The sequence below is a fragment of the Thalassophryne amazonica genome, chromosome 1 (genome assembly GCF_902500255.1).
Source record: "Thalassophryne amazonica chromosome 1, fThaAma1.1, whole genome shotgun sequence".
NCBI lineage: Eukaryota > Metazoa > Chordata > Actinopteri > Batrachoidiformes > Batrachoididae > Thalassophryne > Thalassophryne amazonica.
The window spans coordinates 95,398,864-95,426,181 of record NC_047103.1 but is presented as its reverse complement, the minus strand read 5'-3'; the positions used below and the strand labels follow the sequence as shown (position 1 = coordinate 95,426,181).

The window sequence follows — 27,318 nt, the reverse complement described above, 5'->3', positions numbered from 1 at the left end:
CCTTCACACAGCTTCTGCTCCATGGCATCTCGGATACGACCAATGGTGGTATAATCCTCTGCATACAGGACGTAGGTGGAAGATGGCTTGTTTGCAATGGACACAAGTTCTGAGGTAGTGATCTCACTGCCAACACCAACAGCAAACATTGTGATGCCTTGAGCTCGTGCCTCCATGCTGGCATCCACCTAGAGCCACACAAATACTGGTAACACTTTAAAATAATAAATCATTATATTAGCCATTATTTAAAAAAGTAAAATACTTATAATTATTAAATAATGAGGATGGGGTGGTGGCCAAGTGGTTAAACCACTTGGTTTCAGTGCAGAAGGTTCCGGGTTCAAATCCCACCCCTGCCACATTTCTCCATGTAATGTGGAGTTGCATCAAGAAGGGCATCCGGCATAAAACCTGTGCCAATTCAACATGCAGATCCACTTTGGATTTGCTGTGGCAACCTCGAGTGCAAACAAGGGAGCAGCCGAAGCAACTTACCTTTATTAAATAATGAGGATATATTACTAAACAACTCATAAAGCATGGATAGACACGTAACATATCTGTTGTAAATAAAATTAGTGGATAATGAGAAAAAAATTTAAATGATTAATATGAATGAGAAAATAACTTGTAAATGATTTATTGAGACATATCTTTTCGGTTGTCCATAATTGGGTTTTAAATAATGGATGAGTCCTTGTCATTTTATTGGTGCTTTGTATGTCACTTGACATGGATTATTTGTCCCATTTGTGTTGCATTGCATTTAACGTGTCAATTTGGTTCCATACATTTTGTACCATTGCATGCTGCGAGCCCCGCCCACACACACATTAGTGGGGGTGGTGTTTAGCTAAACATGGCAGAGTTTGTTTTGCTGATGGACCACGTTTTGAATGAGCTAATTGATGGTGATAATTTTTCAAACACACACACACACACACACACAAAAAAAACAAATCCACTACACCATAACCTGTCTGGAGGCATGAAGAGCTGTTAGGATGAAAACCTGGACAAATTTCTGACGCAGTTTTTCACTGGACTAAGGAAGTACACAAATTCGCCTTTTTTTTGTTTGTTTGTTTGTTTGTTCTTGGAAGTATAACGGACTACATCCTCAGAATTATTTTTGAACCATGTAACTGTTTTTCAAGTTGACTGAGAATAATTGTGGGCTTCTATTTAAAGTTCGTGTTGGACTGTTGATGTCAAAGCATCAGTGATGAACAACAAAATGTAAGTCTCTTTTCTGTTGTTTATGAATGAATATAATATCAAATGACACAGATCTGTTTTAGCTATTATATAAAACAAATAATGAATGTTTTTTTTTTAATTCTTTCAATGGAACAAATATTTCATAAAGCGAAAGATGCCTCGCTGAATGGAACATTCCATCTTTCACTTTATGAAATATTTGTTCCATTAAACTCATAAATATTCATTATTTGTTTAATAATGGAGGATAAATAATGAGAATGAGAATAGTTTACATTAATGATTTAACAAATGATTTGATAGGCAATAAATTTCTTGTGAATGATTTATAAGGTATTAGTTAATTACAGAAAAACATCTTATTGTTGTAATAAGTATCAGCAGTATCAATATTACAAACATCATGGTTGTTATCATTCAGATGACACATTTTAATTCCATCCTACAGTTACAGCACAATGCACTGTATGGTTGGCTGCATTATACTGTTATTCTACAGTGTTACTGTGCTGTTATTCTACAGTCCATCGACTGTAACATACAACAGCTTATTACTGTAAAAAAGATTAGCATACTGTCCAGACCCGGCGCCACGAGGGGGCGTCCGGGGGTGACGCCCCCTCAAGTCATCAACCCCGCCCCCTCGGATGTGAGCGTTATCAAAAAGAAAAAAGAAAAAGAAATACAGGAAAATATAGCAAAATATTAGTTATTCAATAATATCACGTATTTAACAAATAAACCAAATTAATTAACTAAAGTAATTAATTTTAAAACAAACGGATATGGCGTGTGTCTGTGTTCAAGCGATTTGATAGGTTGAGGGTTGTGCTTGTCAGTGCGGCAGAGGGCAAGGATCCTGAGTCCAGCGATTATGGCAAGGTGGACGAACTAAAGCATGCTCGATTTATTCAAGCAGTGTCAGAGCTGGAGTTCCTCGGATTCGTCAAGTCCACCAAGCAAAAGGCAGATCATGCAGCACGACTCACTTGGGGAGGGTGTTAATGCTGCATTTACACATAACGACGACAAGTCACGAATGTCATTTTTCTGTCATTCGTGAGACATTCCTGACATTCTTAATGTGACCTAACGCATCTGAATAGGTTTCTTAATAGTGCGTGTTGGTGCGTGATATTCTTGATATTCGTGGAGCATGTTTTTGCCTGTCAAAAAATCTTCCACGAATGTCACACACCACCCTCATTTCATCTTACGTCGTGGAGGTCGTAATTGAGTGTATTGATCCGTCTTGATGAGTATTGATCCTTAATAGAACGTGACAACGTTCGTAGTGGTTCCTGTGATGGTTCTTGGAGCCCAAACTGTCACGCGTTATTACGAAGTGACATGGAAACTGTCAAGTTTTGACACGACTTGTAACACGGCGTCACATTTCACTGCGCGCCACGACGAGTCAGTTTTCTGTCACGTGCGCACAATTAAACTCGGCTCCAAGTGTCGTTCCACAGTTCCTGCTGAAGCTCCTCAGGATGCTCCTACAGGTGTTCCACCTGCTGTTGTAACCGATGAGCGGGAAAACGAGTCTGAGCCAGAGGAGCGAGAGGAGACTCACACGCAGCCAGACATCTCTGCACCTCCTCCAGTCCGGCGGAGGAAGAAGCACGCGCACAATTAAACCCTGCTGCATCGCGTTCAGTTTGACTGCTGACACCAAATTTCAGTGCTCTTCAGCGCGCTCCTGCAGGTGTTCCACCTGCTGCATGTGCCTGATGTTTGGGAAAATGCGCGAGACGAGACCAGCATGAAGCCACACATCTGGCTCTGTCCTCCTCCTCCTCTCTGCACCACTCCAGGGCACAGAGCCCAACTACGCATGCAGTCACAAAGTTCTTCTGAAAAACTGGAGCGATCTGAATTCGGTTGGATGAATATGGGTGTGTGTGTGTGGAAACAATTCATCTCGTTCACAACGTGACAGAACTTAACGATACGCTGTTACGCGCAATAGCGCGCAACAACACAATTCTCAGGTGTCAGGTGTCCTCAGGAACTGTTGCAACCTGTTACCACACGTTACGATTAATGGCACGTGTTGCTGGAGAATTATCAGGAACCATTACGCACGGTCAAGAATAGTGTTCCGTGTTGTTGCGCGCTATTGCGCGTAATTGTTAAGTTCTGTCACGTTGTGAACGAGGTGAATTGTTTCCACACACACACACCCATATTCATCCAACCGAATTCAGATCGCTCCAGTTTTTCAGAAGAACTTTGTGACTGCATGCGTAGTTGGGCTCTGTGACATGGAGTGGCGCACATGCCCAATTCTGGCGCTGGGCTTGGTACTGTCCCACTTACCAGAAATTGCCAGACTATTTCTTTTTTTGAAAAAAAAAAAAAAAAGCAAATCACAGTTGTGCGTTTAGATAGTGCACTTGCCTCCTAAACAGATTGTGCCTGGTTCAAAGCGGGCCATGTCCCATTCTCTGTGTACAGCTGAAGTTGCATTACAAAAGCCAAATCAACATCTGGATCCCAAACCAAATGTTCTGTGGTGCCCCTGAGCAAAATGGAAGAGGCCTTCTGAATTATTTTACTGTATTTTTTTATGGAAACCACAGCTGCTTACTGCTAACATCAAAACAACTCTTACACATGAATAAAAAAAGTATCTTCATGGAATATTTCAAGAATTTCTGAAAACACATGTCATATTTTCAGCTTTTGAGACAAATGATATCTTTTTACAGTATTCTAAACCTGTGTTTCTTCACCTGGTCTTTGAGTTCCACCGAACCTGAACATTTTCCAACTCTCTATGTTCTGTAAAAAGTTGTTGACTACTCATCCAGGTGTCAGTTAGTACTTGATTGACTGAGTACACCTGACTGAACATTGTTACTGTCAAAGGTGTGTCCATTTTTCTTAAGATTCTGGTGGACAGTTGAGTCCTGACCAGAGGAACTGGTCCTCCTGTGTTGAGCCTTTCTATTGTTAAGCATCTGCTTGCTTTCTCTGATGTACAGTTCATTTCTTTTTTGTATTTGTGGTGTGCTGTCTTTGGGGTGAACCAGTTTATGTCTGACAGTGTGTTTGGGTTGGAAAAACACAAGAAAATTGTGTTTGTTGAAAATCCTCCTGTTTTAAAACTAATTTATTTAAACTTTTTCCTGGAGAATTTAATCACTACCACATTCATATATATATATATAATTATTATTATTATTTTATTTTATTTTATTTCATTTTTTTTGAACACAACTCCAGCTGTGTGAGGTGAATAGGGCTTCATCAGCTTTGAACATAGGATATTTCACTTCGGAGACAAGCACATGTTCTGTTTGTGCCACTGTGCAGTCATACAACAGAAACTACTCTGAAAATATCATACATCATATCGCCATATTAGTATATTTATACTAAACATGTTAATAAGAGGATTTATGAAAAAGAATATCTGTTTAGAATTGAGAAGGCAACACATTAACAGGATAAAACAGATTCTGCAGTTGTTTACATTTTCAGACTCATTAATAGAACAGTGTTACAGGCAGTTCGTATGCTTGCTTCCCAAACACAATGTCCCTAATTCAATGTCCCCCCCCCCCCCCCATCAAAACAACAGAATTTCTGGATTTTTTTTTTTATTTTTTAACAGTGTTGAAGGGAAGGTTGTGACTGGTGTCTTTTGTTTGTTTGTCCTTCATGGTAAATCTCTGCATTTTAATGTACAGTTTCACAAATATTAGATGTTTAGTGCGACATTTACCACATCATCCTGAGACTTTCCATCAGTCACCACCACAGCAATGCGGTTCTTCACTTGGTTGGTTCGAGGAGAGGAGGAGAAGACGTGATCCACAGCAAATTTAATGGCCCTACCTGTCTGCAATAGAAAACATACATGACATGATCAAAGTGTGTGTGTGTATAGCCCTACTCAAAATCTCAACATATGAACATATTCCTGTAAGCAGGAGTCAGAATAACTTTGATTCCCAGGCCTCTAGGACCTTGGGAAAGGCATATTCCCATTTTTCACATTTCTGTCATACATTCTGATGTGTCGTGAAAACGTGCAAAATATTTGTGATTGATTGGTATGAATGACTTCAAAGTGAAGTCATCAATCAATCAATCAATCAATTTTTTTTTATATAGCGCCAAATCACAACAAACAGTTGCCCCAAGGCGCTTTATATTGTAAGGCAAGGCCATACAATAATTATGTAAAACCCCAACGGTCAAAACGACCCCCTGTGAGCAAGCACTTGGCTACAGTGGGAAGGAAAAACTCCCTTTTAACAGGAAGAAACCTCCAGCAGAACCAGGCTCAGGGAGGGGCAGTCTTCTGCTGGGACTGGTTGGGGCTGAGGGAGAGAACCAGGAAAAAGACATGCTGTGGAGGGGAGCAGAGATCGATCACTAATGATTAAATGCAGAGTGGTGCATACAGAGCAAAAAGAAAAAGAAACAGTGCATCATGGGAACCCCCCAGCAGTCTACGTCTATAGCAGCATAACTAAGGGATGGTTCAGGGTCACCTGATCCAGCCCTAACTATAAGCTTTAGCAAAAAGGAAAGTTTTAAGCCTAATCTTAAAAGTAGAGAGGGTGTCTGTCTCCCTGATCTGAATTGGGAGCTGGTTCCACAGGAGAGGAGCCTGAAAGCTGAAGGCTCTGCCTCCCATTCTACTCTTACAAACCCTAGGAACTACAAGTAAGCCTGCAGTCTGAGAGCGAAGCGCTCTATTGGGGTAATATGGTACTACGAGGTCCCTAAGATAAGATGGGACCTGATTATTCAAAACCTTATAAGTAAGAAGAAGAATTTTAAATTCTATTCTAGAATTAACAGGAAGCCAATGAAGAGAGGCCAATATGGGTGAGATATGCTCTCTCCTTCTAGTCCCCGTCAGTACTCTAGCTGCAGCATTTTGAATTAACTGAAGGCTTTTTAGGGAACTTTTAGGACAACCTGATAATAATGAATTACAATAGTCCAGCCTAGAGGAAATAAATGCATGAATTAGTTTTTCAGCATCACTCTGAGACAAGACCTTTCTGATTTTAGAGATATTGCGTAAATGCAAAAAAGCAGTCCTACATATTTGTTTAATATGCACTTTGAATGACATATCCTGATCAAAAATGACTCCAAGATTTCTCACAGTATTACTAGAGGTCAGGGTAATGCCATCCAGAGTAAGGATCTGGTTAGACACCATGTTTCTAAGATTTGTGGGGCCAAGTACAATAACTTCAGTTTTATCTGAGTTTAAAAGCAGGAAATTAGAGGTCATCCATGTCTTTATGTCTGTAAGACAATCCTGCAGTTTAGCTAATTGGTGTGTGTCCTCTGGCTTCATGGATAGATAAAGCTGGGTATCATCTGCGTAACAATGAAAATTTAAGCAATACCGTCTAATAATACTGCCTAAGGGAAGCATGTATAAAGTGAATAAAATTGGTCCTAGCACAGAACCTTGTGGAACTCCATAATTAACTTTAGTCTGTGAAGAAGATTCCCCATTTACATGAACAAATTGTAATCTATTAGACAAATATGATTCAAACCACCGCAGCGCAGTGCCTTTAATACCTATGGCATGCTCTAATCTCTGTAATAAAATTTTATGGTCAACAGTATCAAAAGCAGCACTGAGATCTAACAGAACAAGCACAGAGATGAGTCCACTGTCCGAGGCCATAAGAAGATCATTTGTAACCTTCACTAATGCTGTTTCTGTACTATGATGAATTCTAAAACCTGACTGAAACTCTTCAAATAGACCATTCCTCTGCAGATGATCAGTTAGCTGTTTTACAACTACCCTTTCAAGAATTTTTGAGAGAAAAGGAAGGTTGGAGATTGGCCTATAATTAGCTAAGATAGCTGGGTCAAGTGATGGCTTTTTAAGTAATGGTTTAATTACTGCCACCTTAAAAGCCTGTGGTACATAGCCAACTAACAAAGATAGATTGATCATATTTAAGATCGAAGCATTAAATAATGGTAGGGCTTCCTTGAGCAGCCTGGTAGGAATGGGGTCTAATAAACATGTTGATGGTTTGGATGAAGTAACTAATGAGAATAACTCAGACAGAACAATCGGAGAGAAAGAGTCTAACCAAATACCGGCATCACTGAAAGCAGCCAAAGATAACGATACGTCTTTGGGATGGTTATGAGTAATTTTTTCTCTAATAGTTAAAATTTTGTTAGCAAAGAAAGTCATGAAGTCATTACTAGTTAAAGTTAATGGAATACTCAGCTCAATAGAGCTCTGACTCTTTGTCAGCCTGGCTACAGTGCTGAAAAGAAACCTGGGGTTGTTCTTATTTTCTTCAATTAGTGATGAGTAGAAAGATGTCCTAGCTTTACGAAGGGCTTTTTTATAGAGCAACAGACTCTTTTTCCAGGCTAAGTGAAGATCTTCTAAATTAGTGAGACGCCATTTCCTCTCCAACTTACGGGTTATCTGCTTTAAGCTACGAGTTTGTGAGTTATACCACGGAGTCAGACACTTCTGATTTAAAGCTCTCTTTTTCAGAGGAGCTACAGCATCCAAAGTTGTCTTCAATGAGGATGTAAAACTATTGACGAGATACTCTATCTCCCTTACAGAGTTTAGGTAGCTACTCTGCACTGTGTTGGTATATGGCATTAGAGAACATAAAGAAGGAATCATATCCTTAAACCTAGTTACAGCGCTTTCTGAAAGACTTCTAGTGTAATGAAACTTATTCCCCACTGCTGGGTAGTCCATCAGAGTAAATGTAAATGTTATTAAGAAATGATCAGACAGAAGGGAGTTATCAGGGAATACTGTTAAGTCTTCTATTTCCATACCATAAGTCAGAACAAGATCTAAGATATGATTAAAGTGGTGGGTGGACTCATTTACTTTTTGAGCAAAGCCAATAGAGTCTAATAATAGATTAAATGCAGTGTTGAGGCTGTCATTCTCAGCATCTGTGTGGATGTTAAAATCGCCCACTATAATTATCTTATCTGAGCTAAGCACTAAGTCAGACAAAAGGTCTGAAAATTCACAGAGAAACTCACAGTAACGACCAGGTGGACGATAGATAATAACAAATAAAACTGGTTTTTGGGACTTCCAATTTGGATGGACAAGACTAAGAGACAAGCTTTCAAATGAATTAAAGCTCTGTCTGGGTTTTGGATTAATTAATAAGCTGGAATGGAAGATTGCTGCTAATCCTCCACCCCGGCCCGTGCTACGAGCATTCTGACAGTTAGTGTGACTCGGGGGTGTTGACTCATTTAAACTAACATATTCATCCTGCTGTAACCAGGTTTCTGTTAGGCAGAATAAATCAATATGTTGATCAATTATTATATCATTTACCAACAGGGACTTAGAAGAGAGAGACCTAATGTTTAATAGACCACATTTAACTGTTTTAGTCTGTGGTGCAGTTGAAGGTGCTATATTATTTTTTCTTTTTGAATTTTTATGCTTAAATAGATTTTTGCTGGTTATTGGTAGTCTGGGAGCAGGCACCGTCTCTACGGGGATGGGGTAATGAGGGGATGGCAGGGGGAGAGAAGCTGCAGAGAGGTGTGTAAGACTACAACTCTGCTTCCTGGTCCCAACCCTGGATAGTCACGGTTTGGAGGATTTAAGAAAATTGGCCAGATTTCTAGAAATGAGAGCTGCTCCATCCAAAGTGGGATGGCTGCCGTCTCTCCTAACAAGACCAGGTTTTCCCCAGAAGCTTTGCCAATTATCTATGAAGCCCACCTCATTTTTTGGACACCACTCAGACAGCCAGCAATTCAAGGAGAACATGCGGCTAAACATGTCACTCCCGGTCTGATTGGGGAGGGGCCCAGAGAAAACTACAGAGTCCGACATTGTTTTTGCAAAGTTACACACCGATTCAATGTTAATTTTAGTGACCTCCGATTGGCGTAACCGGGTGTCATTACTGCCGACGTGAATTACAATCTTACCAAATTTACGCTTAGCCTTAGCCAGCAGTTTCAAATTTCCTTCAATGTCGCCTGCTCTGGCCCCCGGAAGACAATTGACTATGGTTGCTGGTGTCGCTAACTTCACATTTCTCAAAACAGAGTCGCCAATAACCAGAGTTTGATCCTCGGCGGGTGTATCGTCGAGTGGGGAAAAACGGTTAAAGATGTGAACGGGTTGGCGGTGTACACGGGGCTTCTGTTTAGGGCTACGCTTCCTCCTCACAGTCACCCAGTCGGCCTGCTTTCCCGGCTGCTCGGGATCTGCCAGGGGGGAACTAACGGCGGCTAAGCTACCTTGGTCCGCACCGACTACAGGGGCCTTGCTAGCTGTAGAATTTTCCACGGTGCGGAGCCGAGTCTCCAATTCGCCCAGCCTGGCCTCCAAAGCTACGAATAAGCTACACTTATTACAAGTACCATTACTGCTAAAGGAGGCCGAGGAATAACTAAACATTTCACACCCAGAGCAGAAAAGTGCGGGAGAGACAGGAGAAGCCGCCATGCTAAATCGGCTAAGAGCTAGTAGCTACGCTAAGCTAGCGGATTCCTAAAAACACGCAAAGCGAATAATGTGTAAATAATTTAGAGGTGATTCAGCAGAAGGAGTGCTTTAGTTAAGGCACGTAAAGATTACACTGGGAAACAAATCGTAATCTAGATAACTAGATCAATCTAACTGCGCAGATCAAACAGCTAACAGATACAGAAAAACACCGCTGTGCTCCGGAACAAGAAGTGATACAATACCGCAGTGAGAGCCGACCACCAGTAGAGTCAAGTAAAAAAGTAAAAAAAAAAAAATAAAAAGGTAAAAAAGTAAAAAAGTCTTGAAAAAGACTATTAGTTCAAAGTCCAAAGCAGCAGGTAGCAGTCTCTGTGTAAACAGTCCCAACAGAGAGCCAAAATTAACAGATACAGCAAAACACCGCTGAGTCATATACACAGTAAAATCACCAGTGTAAAACTAACACTGACAGTGTTAAATTAACACTGATAGTGTATATATGGTCCCATGGTGCCACTCTGGCCAGAGTGGGATCATATATACGAGGTCTATTAGAAAAGAAACCGACCATTTTATTTTTTTAAAAAACTATATGGATTTGATTCATATGTTTTTACGTCAGCCAAGCTTGAACCTTCGTGCGCATGCGTGAGTTTTTCCACGCCTGTCGGTGACGTCATTTGCCTGTGAGCACGCCTTGTGGGAGGAGTGGTCCAGCCCCCTCGTCGGATTTTCATTGTCTGAGAAGTTGCTGAGAGACTGGCGCTGTGCTTCATCAAAATTTTTTCAAAACTGTGAGGCACATCCGAGTGGATACCATTCGAGAAATTAAGCTGGTTTTCAGTGAAAATTTTAACAGCTGATGAGAGATTTTGAATTGTTTCTATCGCTGTAAGGACTTCCCATGGAGCGAGACGTCGCGCAGCGCTCCGAGGCGACGTCGTCATCCTGTTTCAAGCTGAAAACCTCCAAATTTAAGCCTCTGTTGACCCAGGACGTCGTGAGAGAACAGAGAACTTTCAGAAGAGGTCGGACTCAGCAGTTTATCCGGACATTCCACTGTTAAAGGAGATTTTTTTAATGAAAGACGTGCAGACGGATTGGCGCGTCGGCTCACAGCCGGCGCGGCGCGCCTGCCACAGGAAAAACACCTCTGTGTTGATAACCATTTGTAAAATCCAGGCGGCTTTTGGTGGCTTTCAGTTGAGTGAGTATCTGAGAAATTGTTTAACAGCAGGGCATGTTCCAACTTGTCCTTAAGGCTTCCAACGGAGGTGTTTTTCCTGTGGTGGGCGCACCGCACCAGCTGCGAGCCGACGCGCCAATCCGTCCGCATGTCTTTCATTAAAAAAATCTCCTTTAACAGTGGAATGTCCACATAAACTGCTGATTCCGACCTCTTCTGAAAGTTCTCTGTTCTCTCACAACGTCCTGGGTCAACAGAGGCTTAAATTTGGAGGTTTTCAGCTTGAAACAGGATGACGACGTCACCTCGGAGCGCTGCGCGACGTCCCGCTCCGTGGGAAGTCCTTACAGCGATAGAAACAATCCAAAATCTCTCATCAGCCCTTAAAATTTTCACCGAAAACCAGCTTAATTTCTCAAATGGTATCAAATCAAATCAAATCAAATCAATTTTATTTATATAGCGCCAAATCACAACAAACAGTTGTCCCAAGGCGCTTTATATTGTAAGGCAAAGCCATACAATAATTACGGAAAAACCCTAACGGTCAAAATGACCCCCTGTTAGCAAGCACTTGGCGACAGTGGGAAGGAAAAACTCCCTTTTAACAGGAAGAAACCTCCAGCAGAACCAGGCTCAGGGAGGGGCAGTCTTCTGCTGGGACTGGTTGGGGCTGAGGGAGAGAACCAGGAAAAAGACATGCTGTGGAGGGGAGCAGAGATCAATCACTAATGATTAAATGCAAAGTGGTGCATACAGAGCAAAAAGAGAAAAAAACACTCAGTGCATCATGGGAACCCCCCAGCAGTCTAAGTCTATAGCAGCATAACTAAGGGATGGTTCAGGGTCACCTGATCCAGCCCTAACTATAAGCTTTAGCAAAAAGGAAAGTTTTAAGCCTAATCTTAAAAGTAGAGAGGGTGTCTGTCTCCCTGATCCGAATTGGGAGCTGGTTCCAGAGGAGAGGAGCCTGAAAGCTGAAGGCTCTGCCTCCCATTCTACTCTTACAAACCCTAGGAACAACAAGTAAGCCTGCAGTCTGAGAGCAAGCGCTCTATTGGGGTGATATGGTACTATGAGGTCCCTAAGATAAGATGGGACCTGATTATTCAAAACCTTATAAGTAAGAAGAAGAATTTTAAATTCTATTCTAGAATTAACAGGAAGCCAATGAAGAGAGGCCAATATGGGTGAAATATGCTCTCTCCTTCTAGTCCCTGTCAGTACTCTAGCTGCAGCATTTTGAATTAACTGAAGGCTTTTCAGGGAACTTTTAGGACAACCTGATAATAATGAATTACAATAGTCCAGCCTAGAGGAAATAAATGCATGAATTCGTTTGTCAGCATCACTCTGAGACAAGACCTTTCTAATTAATCAAGAAATTAGAGGTCATCCATGTCTTTATGTCTGTAAGACAATCCTGCAGTTTAGCTAATTGGTGTGTGTCCTCTGGCTTCATGGATAGATAAAGCTGGGTATCATCTGCGTAACAATGAAAATTTAAGCAATGCTGTCTAATAATACTGCCTAAGGGAAGCATGTATAAAGTGAATAAAATTGGTCCTAGCACAGAACCTTGTGGAACTCCGTAATTAACCTTAGTCTGTGAAGAAGATTCCCCATTTACATGAACAAATTGTAATCTATTAGATAAATATGATTCAACCCACCGCAGCACAGTGCCTTTAATACCTATGACATGGTCTAATCTCTGTAATAAAATTTTATGGTCAACAGTATCAAAGCAGCACTGAGGTCTAACAGAACAAGCATAGAGATGAGTCCACTGTCTGAGGCTATAAGAAGATCATTTGTAACCTTCACTAATGCTGTTTCTGTACTATGATGAATTCTAAACCCTGACTGAAACTCTTCAAATAGACCATTCCTCTGCAGATGATCAGTTAGCTGTTTTACAACTACCCTTTCAAGAATTTTTGAGAAAAAAGGAAGGTTGGAGATTGGCCTATTTTTGGCCTATTTTGGCTAGCTAAGATAGCTGGGTCAAGTGATGGCTTTTTAAGTAATGGTTTAATTACTGCCACCTTAAAAGCCTGTGGTACATAGCCAACTAATAAAGATAGATTGATCATATTTAAGATCGAAGCATTACTTAATGGTAGGACTTCCTTGAGCAGCCTGGTAGGAATGGGGTCTAATAGACATGTGGATGGTTTGGAGGAAGTAACTAATGAAAATAACTCAGACGGAACAATCTGAGAGAAAGAGTCTAACCAAATACCGGCATCACTGAAAGCAGCCAAAGAGAACGATATGTCTTTGGGATGGTTATGAGTAATTTTTTCTCTAATAGTTAAAATTTTATTAGCAAAGAAAGTCATGAAGTCATTACTAGTTAAAGTTAAAGGAATACTCGGCTCAGTAGAGCCTGGCTACAGTGCTGAAAAGAAACCTGGGGTTGTTCTTATTTTCTTCAATTAGTGATGAGTAGTAAGATGTCCTAGCTTTACGGAGGGCTTTTTTATACAGCAACAGACTCTTTTTCCAGGCTAAGTGAAGATGTTCTAAATTAATGAGATGCCATTTCCTCTCCAGCTTACGGGTTATCTGCTTTAAGCTGCGAGTTTGTGGGTTATACCACGGAGTCAGGCACTTCTGATTTAAGGCTCTCTTTTTCAGAGGAGCTACAGCATCCTCTGGTGGACAGATGAGGACAGATCCTCATTATATCCTCAATGAGGATATAAAACTATTGACGAGATAATCTATCTCACTCACAGAGTTTAGGTAGCTACTCTGACCTCTGTTGGTATATGGCATTGGAGAACATAAAGAAGGAATCATATCCTTAAACCTAGTTACAGCGCTTTCTGAAAGACTTCTACTGTAATGAAACGGATTCCCCACTGCTGGGTAGTCCATCAGAGTAAATGTAAATGTTATTAAGAAATGATCAGACAGAAGGGGGTTTTCAGGGAATAATGTTAAGTCTTCAATTTCCATACCATACGTCAGAACAAGATCTAAGATATGATTAAAGTGGTGGGTGGACTCATTTACATTTTGAGCAAAGCCAATCGAGTCTAACAATAGATTAAATGCAGTGTTGAGGCTGTCATTCTCAGCATCTGTGTGGATGTTAAAATCGCCCACTATAATTATCTTAGTGAGCTAAGCACTAAGTCAGACAAAAGGTCCGAAAATTCACAGAGAAACTCACAGTAACGACCAGGTGGACATTAGATAACAACAAATAAAACTGGTTTTTGGGACTTCCAATTTGGATGGACAAGACTAAGAGTCAAGCTTTCAAATGAATTAAAGCTCTGTCTGGGTTTTTTATTAATTAATAAGCTGGAGTGGAAGATTGCTGCTAATCCTCCGCCTCGGCCCCTGCTACGGGCGTTCTGGCAGTTAGTGTGACTCGGGGGTGTTGACTCATTTAAACTAACATATTCATCCTGGTGTAACCAGGTTTCTGTAAGGCAGAATAAATCAATATGTTGATCAATTATTATATCATTTAATAACAGGGACTTAGAAGAGAGAGATCTAATGTTTAATAGACCACATTTAACTGTTTTAGTCTGTGGTGCAGTTGAAGGTGCTATATTTTTTTCTTTTTGAATTTTTATGCTTAAATAGATTTTTTGCTGGTTATTGGTGGTCTGGGAGCAGGCACCCTCTCTACGGGGATGGGGTAATGAGGGGATGGCAGGGGAAGAGAAGCTGCAGAGAGGTGTGTAAGACTACAACTCTGCTTCCTGGTCCCAACCCTGGATAGTCAGGGTTGATAGTCAGGGTATCCACTCGGATGTGCCTCACAGTTTTTGAAAAAATTTTGATGAAGCACAGCGCCAGTCTCTCAGCAACTTCTCAGACAAAGGAATTCCGATGAGGGGGCTGGACCACTCCTCCCACAAGGCGTGCTCACAGGCGAATGACGTCACCGACAGGCGTGAAAAAACTCTCGCATGCCCACAAGGGTTCAAGCTTGGCTGATGTAATGACACGTGATTCAAATCCATATGGTTTTTTAAAAAAATAATAAGGTCGGATACTTTTCTAATAGACCTCATACACGATCAGTGTTAAATTAACACTGCCAGGGTATATATGGTCCCACGCTGGCCAGAGTGGGTTCATATGTTCATTATCAGTGTTAATTTAACACTGGTGATTTTACTGTGTAATGAAGTCATGCATAGTCAAAAACACCATTACAGGCATATGTATACTTGCTTGTACATGTACAATGAACAAAAATATAAACACAATACTTTTGTTTTTGCTCCCATTTTTCATGATCTGAGCTCAAAGATCTAAAACATTTTCTGTATACACAAAAGATCTATTTCTCTCTAATATTGTTCACAAATCTGTCTAAATCTGTGTTAGTGATCACTTCTTCTTTGCCGAGATAATCCATCCCACCTCACAGGCTTGGCATATCAAGATGCTGATTGAACAGCATGATTATTGCACAGATGTGCCTTATGCTGGACACAATAAAAGGCCACTCTGAAATTTATCACACAGAGCAATGCCACAGTTGTCGCATGTTTTGAAGCAGTGTGCAATTGGCGGGCTGACTGCAGGAATGTCCACCAGAGCTGTTTCCCGTGAATTGAATGTTCATTTCTCTGCCATAAAGCATCTCAAAGGCATTTCAGAGAATTTGGCTGTATGTCCAACCGGCCTCACAACCGCAGACCACGTGTAACCACACCAGCCCAGGACCTCTACATCCAGCATGGTCACCTCCAAGATCATCTGAGACCAGCCACCCGGACAACTGCTGCAATAATTTCTGCACAAACTGTCAGAAACCGTCTCAGGAAATCTCCTCTGCATGCTCGTTGTCCTCATCGTGGTCTCGACCTGACTGCAGTTTGTTGTTGTAACTGACTTCAGTGGACAAATGGTCACATTCAATGGCATCTGTCACATGGAGAGGTGTTCTATTCATGGGTTAATCCCAGTTTTTGCTGTTCAGAGCAGTTGGCAGACAGTGTGTTGAGGATCAAATGGGCCATGGTGGCGGTGGGGTTATGGTTATGGACACGTGTATGTTATGGGCAATGACCACAGCTACATTTTATTGATGGCATTTTGAATGCACAGAGATACTGTGATAAGAACTTGAGGCCCATTGCTGTGCCATTCATCCAAGACCATCACCTCATGTTGCAGCATGATAATGCATGGCCCCATGCATGGATCTGTACACAATTCCTGGGCATGTTTCGGGTATTCTGGATTTGCGTATACGACAGCATGTTCCAGTTCCTGCCAATATCCAGTAACTTCACACAGCCATTGAAGAGGAGTGGACCAACATTCCACAGGGCACAATCAACAACTTGATCAACTCTATGCAAAGGAGATGTGTTGCACAGCGTGAGGCAAATGGTGTTCACACCACAAACTGACTGGTTTTCTGACCCCCCCCCCCTCCCCCCATAAAGCAAAATTGCATATTTCACGGTGGCCTTTCATTGTGTCCAGTCTAATGCACACCTGTGCAATAATCATGCTGTCTAATCAGCATCTTGATATGCCACGCCTGAGGTGGGATGGATTATCTCGGCAAAGGAGAAATACATTTTTTGAGTGTATAGAAAATGTTTTAGATCTTTGAGTTCAGCGCATGAAAAATGGGAGCAAAAACAAAAGTGTTGTGTTTATATTTTTGTTCAGTGTATTTTGTGGTGTGAGAGTGCACAGGTTATGTATTAACCCTCTGATGCCTTTCATTATTTTTGGGTTACTGACACAGTGAGCCTCTCCCTCAGTGTTAATGTGATATATTCATATTGGTGGTGGTCACACTGTCGTAGATATACCTGAGGGGACTGTTGCATTTCCTTAACCAGGCTCTTCTTTGTCACACTTCACTGGATGATTATTGTTATTATTATTTTGTTGCTGTTATTGTCATTTATTTATTTATTTATTTTGGATGTTGTATTGGAATATTTTTATTGTAGAATGTAAAGTGCATTTACACAATATTCCTCCTCAACCCTCCTCCATATAAGAGCCTTCCTCATCCACTCATCCATGTTCTATACCTGCTTATCCCAATTAAGGGGCAAGGGGGTAATGGAGCCTATCCCATCGGTCATAGAGTATAAGGTGGGGTACACCCTGGACAGGACGCTAGTCTGCGACAGGGTCACATATAAAGAAACAAACACACTCACACACCAGTGGACAGTTTAAAGTTTCCAAATCACCTAATCTGAAGGCGCATTTGAAGGGAACCCATGCTAACACGGGGAGAACATGCAAACTCCACACAGAAAGGCCACAGTTGGGAACCGATCCCATGACCTTCTTGCTGTGAGGCAACAGTGGTAACCACTAAGCCACCATGCTGCCAAAATGCTCATTCAGTGGTTTTGAAAAAAATGTTCATTCTCACTGATGGGAATTTAACCACCTCCAGGTGCTGGTTACGTGAATTGGACACTTTTAATTCTGCATGTGGGTGTGAGTGTGTTTGTTTGTCTGTATGTGGCCTTGTGACAAACTGGCGTCTTGTCCAGGGTGTACAATGCCTCACGCACTGACTGCTGAGATCGGCTTCAGCCCCTGGTGACCTTTAATTGGAGGAAGCAGGTATAGAAAATGGATGGCTGTATGGATCTCTGCAGCAAAGTACTTTACTCTGAAGCAATCTCAACATATCCAGGTTTTGTTTGTGATTTTCACTCTGATGTCCACCAAAAATGGCACCCATATGTAGGTTCTGGAAATGCCCAAGCAACATCAAATTTACCAAAGGTTGGCCACTGGTGTCAAGGTCATCAGGTCAAGGTTACAAATGAAGACAAAAGAAGTTTTTTTCACTCTGATTTACACCACACCTAACACATACAGGATATGGTCGATGGGTTTTGGAATGGCCCAGCTGAGGTGAAATTTGCCAAAAAAAAAAAATTGGTTCAAGATTATTGAGATCAAACATCAAAATTTAAAGGCCCAGTCCCACTGGGGAGAGGCTTAATTGCGCATGAATTGAGTATACAAATTTTGGGCGTTCGTTGTCATCCGCAACAAAAGTGGCCAAGAATGACAAATTTCTTAGTATGAATTACGGATATATTAATAATGTATAGCGAATATATGTCAAACAATCACGGATGTATAACGCATGTATTGAGGAAACGGGTTGGACGCATTGCGATTATCACGGAAGTATTACGGATGTATTGAGAATGCATTGCGCACGTGTTGAGGAATTGCAGTCATAAAAAAAGCACGCTCAGGCCTTTCGGCATCACTATTCACACCAGCACCACAGCTTCTGAAGCAATTGCTGGACTTGGACACGTTGATTAGTATGTTGTTGGATGGCAGCAACTATCACACTATGTCTTTGGGGATCCATAACTACATCTGTACGTCTCCACAGCTGGACTGGCAATGACTGGCAAGTATGATGATTTCTGCCACATTTATATAGTATTTTGGGTTTACGTGAAGTGTTTGTTATGCATTCGCAAATTGTCTGCATATCAGATGCAAAGCTGACGTAATCCAAATGCTTTATTCGTGGCCACTCTGTATGCATTTGCTACAACTTATTTTAGTTTGTGATGTGGACGTGATAGGCACACTATATATCTGTTTTACACACTGTCCCAGTCCACAATACCCCGTCAGTTGTGGATATCAGCGGATAACGGCGGATATGCGAGGTCTGATAGAAAAGTATCTGACCTTTTTATTTTTTTCAAAAACTATATGGATTTGAATCATGTGCGCTTGCATCAGCCAAGCTTGAACCTTCGTGCGCATGGGTGAGTTTTTTCACGCATGTCGGTTGTGTCATTCGCCTGTGGGCAGAATTTGAGTGAGCACTGGTCCACCCCCCTCATCGGATTTTCATTGTCAGGGAAATGGCTGAGCGATTGGAGCAGCGCTAAATCAAATTTTTCCAGAAACTGTGAGAGACAGCCAGGTGGAAACCATTTTGAAGATTCAGACGCCTTTTGGTGAGGATACTCTGGGCGTCATACAGATTAAGGATCATTACAACCAGATTAAAGACGGCCCACAGCGGCGGAGGGCGCGCCACGCTCCAAGCGGCCATCGACAGGCTGAAACGACCAGATCATTTCCAAAGTGAATGCTGTGTTGATCCGGGATGTCGTCTGACTACCAGAGAAATTGCAGAAGAGGTGGACATCAGCACTTTTGATAATTGCACTTTTGATAATTTTGATAATTGCGGACGTGTGCAGATGTCGGCCGACTCATACAAGCATGTTTCACAGATATTGCGGATGTTTAGCGAATATAAACCAAGTTTGTGTGCAATTCATGTGCAAATTTTCCTAAACGCCAGTTTAGACCGGGCCTTAAGCATTTCCCTCCTATTTGGATTGAACTTCGTACACATATGGGGATGGGTTCCAGAACTGACCAGCAAGGTCAAATTTGCCAACAGTAAAACATGCGCTAACAACAGTCTACCTCCACGTCTTGGCTAAGGCATGATGCATTCCAAGATCATCTTGTTTTTGTCTTACATCATTGAAGTTATGAATACATTTTTAGAACATGAACATGTGGGTTATCCTTCCTGTGCCAATGAAAACATGCTGTGCCTGCCTGTGTGTTTCCTCCCAGGTAAGCAATGTTCTCTATGTCTTTAATGAGCTCAGCTGCAATCTCGTGTTTTCCTAGAGGGATCTCAAGGCGAGGTGTGTCACTGTACTGGATCACAGCCACCTGCAACAGCCAGAACATACCAAAGAATAATAATATGGAATAATAGTGCTATTGAAGTTAGTAGCTGATATTGAAAGCAAATGTAACTGAGATGATGGCAACACAACAAATATGAAGGGATCTCAATCACACATACAACCCCTGGCAAAAATTATGGAATCACCGGCCTCAGAGGATGTTCATTCAGTTGTTTAATTTTGTAGAAAAAAGCAGATCACAGACATGACACAAAACTAAAGTCATTTCAAATGGCAGCTTTCTGGCTTTAAGAACCACTATAAGAAATCAGGAAAAAAAAATTGTGGCAGTCAGTAATGGTTACTTTTTTAGACCAAGCAGATAGAAAAAAATATGGAATCACTCAATTCTGAGTAAAAAATTATGGAATCATGAAAAACAAAAGAACGCTCCAACACATCACTAGTATTTTGTTGCACCACCCCTGGCTTTTATAAAAGCTTGCAGTCTCTGAGGCATGGACTTAATGAGTGACAAACAGTACTCTTCATCAATCTGACTCCAACTTTCTCTGATTGCTGTTGCCAGATCAGCTTTGCAGGTTGGAGCCTTGTCATGACCATTTTCTTCAACTTCCACCAAAGATTTTCAATTGGATTAAGATCTGGACTATTTGCAGGCCATGACATTGACCCTATGTGTCTTTTTGCAAGGATGTTTTCACAGTTTTTGCTCTATGGCAAGATGCATTATCATCTTGAAAAATGATTTCATCATCCCCAAACATCCTTTCAATTGATGGGGTAAGAAAAGTGTCCAAAATATCAACGTAAACTTGTGCATTTATTGATGATGTAATGACAGCCATTTCCCCAGTGCCTTTACCTGACATGCAGCCCCATATCATCAATGACTGTGGAAATTTACATGTTCTCTTCAGGCAGTCATCTTTATAAATCTCTATAAATCTCATTGGAACAGCACCAAACAAAAGTTCCAGCATCATCACCTTGCCCAATGCAGATTCGAGATTCATCACTGAATATGACTTTCATCCAGTCATCCACAGTCCACGATTGCTTTTCCTTAGTGTTATGTGCAGACGCAGGTTGAGGAGCGGACCAACGTCTGACCGAACCCAGCGCTAAATAACCAGAAAGCGGTTCCACAAACAAAACGATTTTATTTCCCCCTCTAGTGCAATAATTAGTGTACAACATAAATATGTGGTTTGTATGGTGGAGTGAAGGACAGCAAGCTCTCCAGCGCCCAAAAGGATCGAAGCCTCGGCGCTTCTGGACTCAGATTCACCACCAAACACCCCCCAGGTGGACACGACAAACGGACTCTGTGAAGGATGGAAAAGGTGAGGTAAGTCAACAGAGCTACAGCAAATATCCCTCAGAGGCACACACTATCAGCAACACATTCAGGTCTGAATTTAAGCTTTATGTAAATGAGCAGCTTCTCACAACAGGTGGAGGATCATCAGTCCGTACGCCACGGCAGTGATAAGCAAACTGCACAATTCTCATCAATGTTCAACTATACTGCGTAACAAAATGCCAAATTACTATTAACGATCATTCAGACAATAATCACCTCTTATGTGTGCTGACAGAATGTGTCCCTCACCCGTCCTCCTTCACAGGCACGATGTGTCAAACCCTGGCGCGGTCCTCAGCGTCTCACAAACGAACGTCACAAGGTCGAGTTTCCGGCAATTCTGCTTGAACCACTCATGGCTTAAATGCAGAACGCCATCTCATTATCTGCTTCAGCTGAAAGTCTTTAAGTTTACACGTGAGCATCCTCCACAGGTGCAGCTAATAATGCTGATGAGGGTGAAGGACTCTTCTGCCAGGACCGTCTCCACAGACAAAAACCAGTTTGCATACCACCTGGAGAGCAAAGAAAAGAAAACAACACAAAAACATCCAGCCAAACCCCCCAACACACAACACTTAGCCCATTGTAACCTTTTTTTTTCTGTTTAGGTGTTAATGATGGCTTTCATTTAGCTTTTCTGTATGTAAATCCCATTTCCTTTAGGCGGTTTTCTTACAGTTCGGTCACAGACGTTGACTCCAGTTTCCTCCCATTCGTTCCTCATTTGTTTTGTTGTGCATTTTTGATTTTTGAGACATATTGCTTTAAGTTTTCTGTCTTGACGCTTTGATGTCTTCCTTGGTCTACCAGTATGGTTGCCTTTAACAACCTTCCCAGTTGTTTGTATTTGGTCCAGAGTTTAGACACAGCTGACTGTGAACAACCAACATCTTTTGCAACATTGCGTGATGATTTACCCTCTTTAAGAGTTTGATAATCCTCTCCTTTGTTTCAATTGACATCTCTCGTGTTGGAGCCATGATTCATGTCAGTCCACTTGGTGCAACAGCTCTCCAAGGTGTGAGCACTCCTTTTTAGATGCAGACTAAGGAGCAGATCTGATATGATGCAGATGTTAGTTTTGGGGATGAAAATTTACAGGGTGATTCCATAATTTTTTCCTAAGATTGAGTGAGTCCATATTTTTTTTCCCTCTGCTTGGTCTAAAAAAGTAACCGTTACTGACTGCCACAATTTTTTTTTTCTTGATTTCTTTTAGTGTTTCTTAAAGCCAGAAATTTGCCATTTGAAATGACTTTAGTTTTGTGTCATGTCTGTGATCTGCTTTTTTCTACAAAATTAAACAACTGAATGAACATCCTCCGAGGCCGGTGATTCCATAATTATTGCCAGGGGTTGTAGAAGGTTGAACATTCAGGCACAAAAAGTGCATACTCAGTTTGTACAGTATCCTTTGTACCTGTGTGTACTGGGAACTGATGTCAAATCCACTGCTGATATTGATAAGCCAGTGCTTGGACATCTCAAAGTCTGTTAGGCCAACACTCCAGGAGCCATCAGTGATGTAGACCAGGTCATTTACCGCTGTGCTGCAGCCTGCACATAAACAGTTTTCACAGTAAAGACTCTTATTTCAAGTCCAAATAATACTGTATCTAAAGTTAGATGGCCTGACACCACTCTGCGAATGATCTGTGGAGCATGGAGATGACTACCGGTGTCACAGACCAAATACCCCCCCCCCCCCCCAAAAAAAAAAAAAAAAAATCGGTCCACCCTGCAACCACTGCGCATGTATCATTTCGGAGCTCAGCAGCTCATCTGAGATGGAGTCTCTTCACCCAAAGCGATCAAATGGATTAATGTGATTATTAACCATCAGATGACAAGGTAAAGCCTCTTAAATCATTCTAAAGTCAGTTTTAAGCAGAAACGAGACGATAATCGCTGACACTTTGAAATGACGGATGCGCAGTGAATGCAGCAGCTAGCAGCTTGTGTAGCTGCGACGCTCTGATCGCTTCCTCCATCTTTTATGAAGAAATAATGCTGAATTTTGTGGAAGTGACTGTTGTACAAAAGCTTCAGATATCTGTTGCTGAGATAGATGATAACAGGAGTGCAGTTTTAAGCAGAAACGAGGTGATAATCGGTGAACCGTGGCTGATGACACGTGCAGTGAAGGCACGATGGGCCGTTTTGTAGGGGGGACCATTCAGTCTGCGACAGCAGCTTTGAAAGAATTAAGGAATGTGTAGGTGTCGGATGAACTCATGTTGCATCATATCTGTATCTGTGTAGGCTCTCAGTTGTCCAGGTGGTTTCCATAGTAGAGAAGCCTGAATCTTCGACTGGACTGGGTTGCTTGAAGTGAGGACGTTTCGCTTCAAATCACAGAAGCTTCCTCAGCTAAAATTCTTGCTCTGGTAGTCTGACTTCTGTCTTGACTCTTCTGTGCTTGCTCACAGGGGGTTGTTTTGACCGTTGGGGTTTTACATAATTATTGTATGGCCTTGCCTTACAATATAAAGCGCCTTGGGGCAACTGTTTGTTGTGATTTGGCGCTATATAAAAAAATTGATTGATTGATTGATTGATTGTAGAGAAGAATAAACCAGAAGCCAACAAAAGCTGGTGTTTTTAACCTAACCAGACCCCTCCTACCAAGAGGCCGACTGCTATAGGCTAGTGACTGAACAATAGCTCTAATTAGCACCTATTGTGCTCTAGTTAGCACTCTCCGAATGATGGGATGGAAGCCTTCCCTGATGGCTCCCTTGATGACTCTCCTGATGATGTGAATGACTCATTACCATGAACAAAAGACTGAAACTGCTTTGACCTGAGTACCCCATTGTAAACAGGGGACAAAGCGTGTCTGAGACCCGCCCCCCGGTTAAGGCTGGGTTTCAACTGTTTTACAAAGAATGCTTCCTTGACACCTCTCTCAAACCATTTCTTCTTATTATCTTCTTATATACTCAACAAAAATTTAAACGCAACACTTTTGGTTTTGCTCTCATTTTGTATGAGATGAACTCAAAGATCTAAAACTTTTTCCACATACACAATATCACCATTTCCCTCAAATATTGTTCACAAACCAGTCTAAATCTGTGATAGTGAGCACTTCTCCTTTGCTGAGATAATCCATCCCACCTCACAGGTGTGCCATACCAAGATGCTGATTAGACACCATGATTAGTGCACAGGTGTGCCTTAGACTGTCCACAATAAAAGGCCACTCTGAAAAGTGCAGTTTTGTTTTATTGAGGGGGGATACCAGTCAGTATCTGGTGTGACCACCATTTGCCTCACGCAGTGCACACATCTCCTTCGCATAGAGTTGATCAGGTTGTCAATTGTGGCCTGTGGAATGTTGGTCCACTCCTCTTCAATGGCTGTGCAAAGTTGCTGGATATTGGCAGGAACTGGTACACGCTGTCGTATACGCCGGTCCAGAGCATCCCAAACATGCTCAATGGGTGACATGTCCGGTGAGTATGCCGGCCATGCAAGAACTGGGACATTTTCAGCTTCCAAGAATTGTGTACAGATCCTTGCAACATGGGGCCGTGCATTATCCTGCTGCAACATGAGGTGATGTTCTTGGATGTATGGCACAACAATGGGCCTCAGGATCTCGTCACGGTATCTCTGTGCATTCAAAATGCCATCAATAAATGCACCTGTGTTCTTCATCCATAACAGACGCCTGCCCATACCATAACCCCACCGCCACCATGGGCCACTCGATCCACAACATTGACATCAGAAAACGCTCACCCACACGACGCCACACACGCTGTCTGCCATCTGCCCTGGACAGTGTGAACCGGGATTCATCCGTGAAGAGAACACCTCTCCAACGTGCCAAACGCCAGCGAATGTGAGCATTTACCCACTCAAGTCGGTTACGATGTCGAACTGGAGTCAGGTTGAGATTCCGATGAGGACGACGAGCATGCAGATGAGCTTCCCTGAGACGGTTTCTGACAGTTTGTGCAGAAATTCTTGGTTATGCAAACTAATTGTTTCAGCAGCTGTCTGAGTGGCTGGTCTCAGACGATCTTGGAGGTGAACATGCTGGATGTGGAGGTCCTGGGCTGGTGTGGTTACACGTGGTCTGTGGTTGTAAGGCTGGTTGGATGTACTGCCAAATTCTCTGAAACGCCTTTGGAGACAGCTTATGGTAGAGAAATGAACATTCAATACATGAGCAACAGCTCTGGTTGACATTCCTGCTGTCAGCATGCCAATTGCACACTCCCTCAAATCTTGCAACATCTGTGGCATTGTGCTGTGTGATAAAACTGCACCTTTCAGAGTGGTCTTTTATTGTGGACAGTCTAAGGCACACCTGTGCACTAATCATGGTGTCTAATCAGCATCTTGATATGGCACACCTCTGAGGTGGGATGGATTATCTCAGCAAAGGAGAAGTGCTCACTATCACAGATTTAGACTGGTCCTCACGTCAAGCAACCCAGTCCAGTCGAAGATTCAAGCTTCTCTACTATCACATCTGTATTTATGCTTTGTATTGAGACGTGTTCAGTTTTTGGAATTTTTTACTTCTTCCAGAACTTGCTTGTAGAATATGAAGCCATTATGATGGATGGAGAAGCGTTAGGATTAGAAATGGAGAATGTCCTATTTTAACGACTTAATTTATGCTTTCTAGTTTACTGGGACTCTTCACCTCCTGGTTATCTTTTCAGCTGTCTGTCATTGTGAAAACCTGCTACATGTGGTTGCTTTGCTGCATCATTTCTGTCACTGAATGTTCCGATAATTCCGTTTTGTGCTTTGTTGTAATTTGCTCATATGGTTATAGCAGATGGACACCCCACTGAGTCTGATCTGCTTGAGGTTTCTTCCTGTAATCAAAAAATGCCTGAGAAAGTTTGTCCTTACCAATGTGTCCAGTGTGTTTGGTCATGGGTTGGGGAATGTGTAGATGGCTTATGTTGTGATTTGGGGCTGTATAAATAAACTGAATTGAATTGAATGACTGAGGGGCAGCAGAGTGTATTAGTGGTTAGCACTGTTGCCTCACAGCAAGAAGGTCCTGGGACCTATTGTAATGCTGAGAAGCAGTAACTTTGTCATACCACGAGGTGGAACTCTCAAGAGGTGACTGGTTTTGCACTTCCTCCACTGCTGTGTGCGTTACTGTAGAAGAAGAATGTGCTGTCCCAGGTTCTGTAATGCCAATGTTCACTTCTCTTAAAAATGTTCTCATAAAGTCACCACTCAATACACCTTTGTTTTGTGGTCCTTGTCATTGACCAAGTTACCACAGTATTGCTTCCCACCTAGGCCTTTCAGTGTGGAGTTTGGAAGTTTCCTGCAGGTGCTCTGGCTTCTTCTCACTTCCAAAGACATGCAAGTTAGGTGAACTGGAAATTTTAAATTGACCATAGGTGTGCATGTGGGTGGGAATGTGTTTGTCTGTCTATAATTGACTAAAATAAGTTTTCCATTGCACCACACATCCCACCTTTGTATGCAGACAAAAACTGAAAGAGCTGCTGAAAGAACTGAAATACAATTTTAAATAATTGAATAAAAAAAAAAAAAACACTCCAGTAATCTGTGGTCTCTGACATTAAAAATAAGTGTAATATTATTCACAAATGCCTGCAGATAAATGTTTTTTCCAAATGTTTCTTAATGATCACATACTTGTAGTATTTGACACATAAATCAAATATGTTCAAATTAATGTTTCTTATAAATAGAAGCAGTGCTTTGTGACTGTCATAAACACTGCTTCTGGAGATCACTGCCCAGGGGTGAGATTCCTCTAGACATATGTGGAAATCTGACTTTTCTGACTTGAAAATGAGGCTCTCGTGAATTATGCAAATCCTGTTTTTTTTTGGGGGGGGGGGGGGGGGGGGGGGTCAGACACACAAGTCGATGTTGGTTATTATTATCACTTACTGAGGCGTTGCTGGGCCAGTAGATTTACATTTACGTTACCTGTCCATACCTGCCCGCAGTAACAGGTGGGTATCCCAATACCCGCCTGCTGTGCATAAACTGATGATGTCATAGTGCGCCAGAAGCCCCCAAGAACTGTCCGCAGAGTAAAAGATGAAAAGGCGAGAAGTGTGTTGGTCCCAATATGGATATTACAGATGATTTTATCATGGATAGTCCGACAATGAACAGCAGCCAAGGCAGCCAGCTTGATGAGGACGCCCTGGCGAATTTGAAGAGCAGCGCCATACCAGCCAACACGACAAAAGTTAAAGTGAGCCAACTTTTTATGTACACGTTTGCTGGGTGTCGTGCATTTTGAAATGACATTAAATATTGTTAATGTGATTCCACGTGTTGTGTATCTCAGTAAGTGATAATAATGCAAATAACATGCAGTTGTGTGTGCGGTATGCATTTTCAGAGGCCCGCG

General features: G+C 41.9%; 1 protein-coding gene across 1 annotated transcript in view; it reads right to left on the bottom strand.

Annotated features, from left to right (window-relative positions):
- The window catches only part of LOC117512720 (collagen alpha-1(XXI) chain-like), a 292,990-nt gene that overhangs the window by 203,297 nt on the left and 62,375 nt on the right, over positions 1–27,318 (bottom strand). Inside the window, exons 3-6 of the mRNA XM_034172906.1 lie at positions 22,357–22,493; positions 19,470–19,589; positions 4,958–5,074; positions 2–188 (exon numbers count right to left, since the gene is read on the bottom strand). Coding sequence (XP_034028797.1) covers positions 2–188; positions 4,958–5,074; positions 19,470–19,589; positions 22,357–22,493 — 561 coding nt within the window. The remainder of the gene's footprint in view (position 1; positions 189–4,957; positions 5,075–19,469; positions 19,590–22,356; positions 22,494–27,318) is intronic.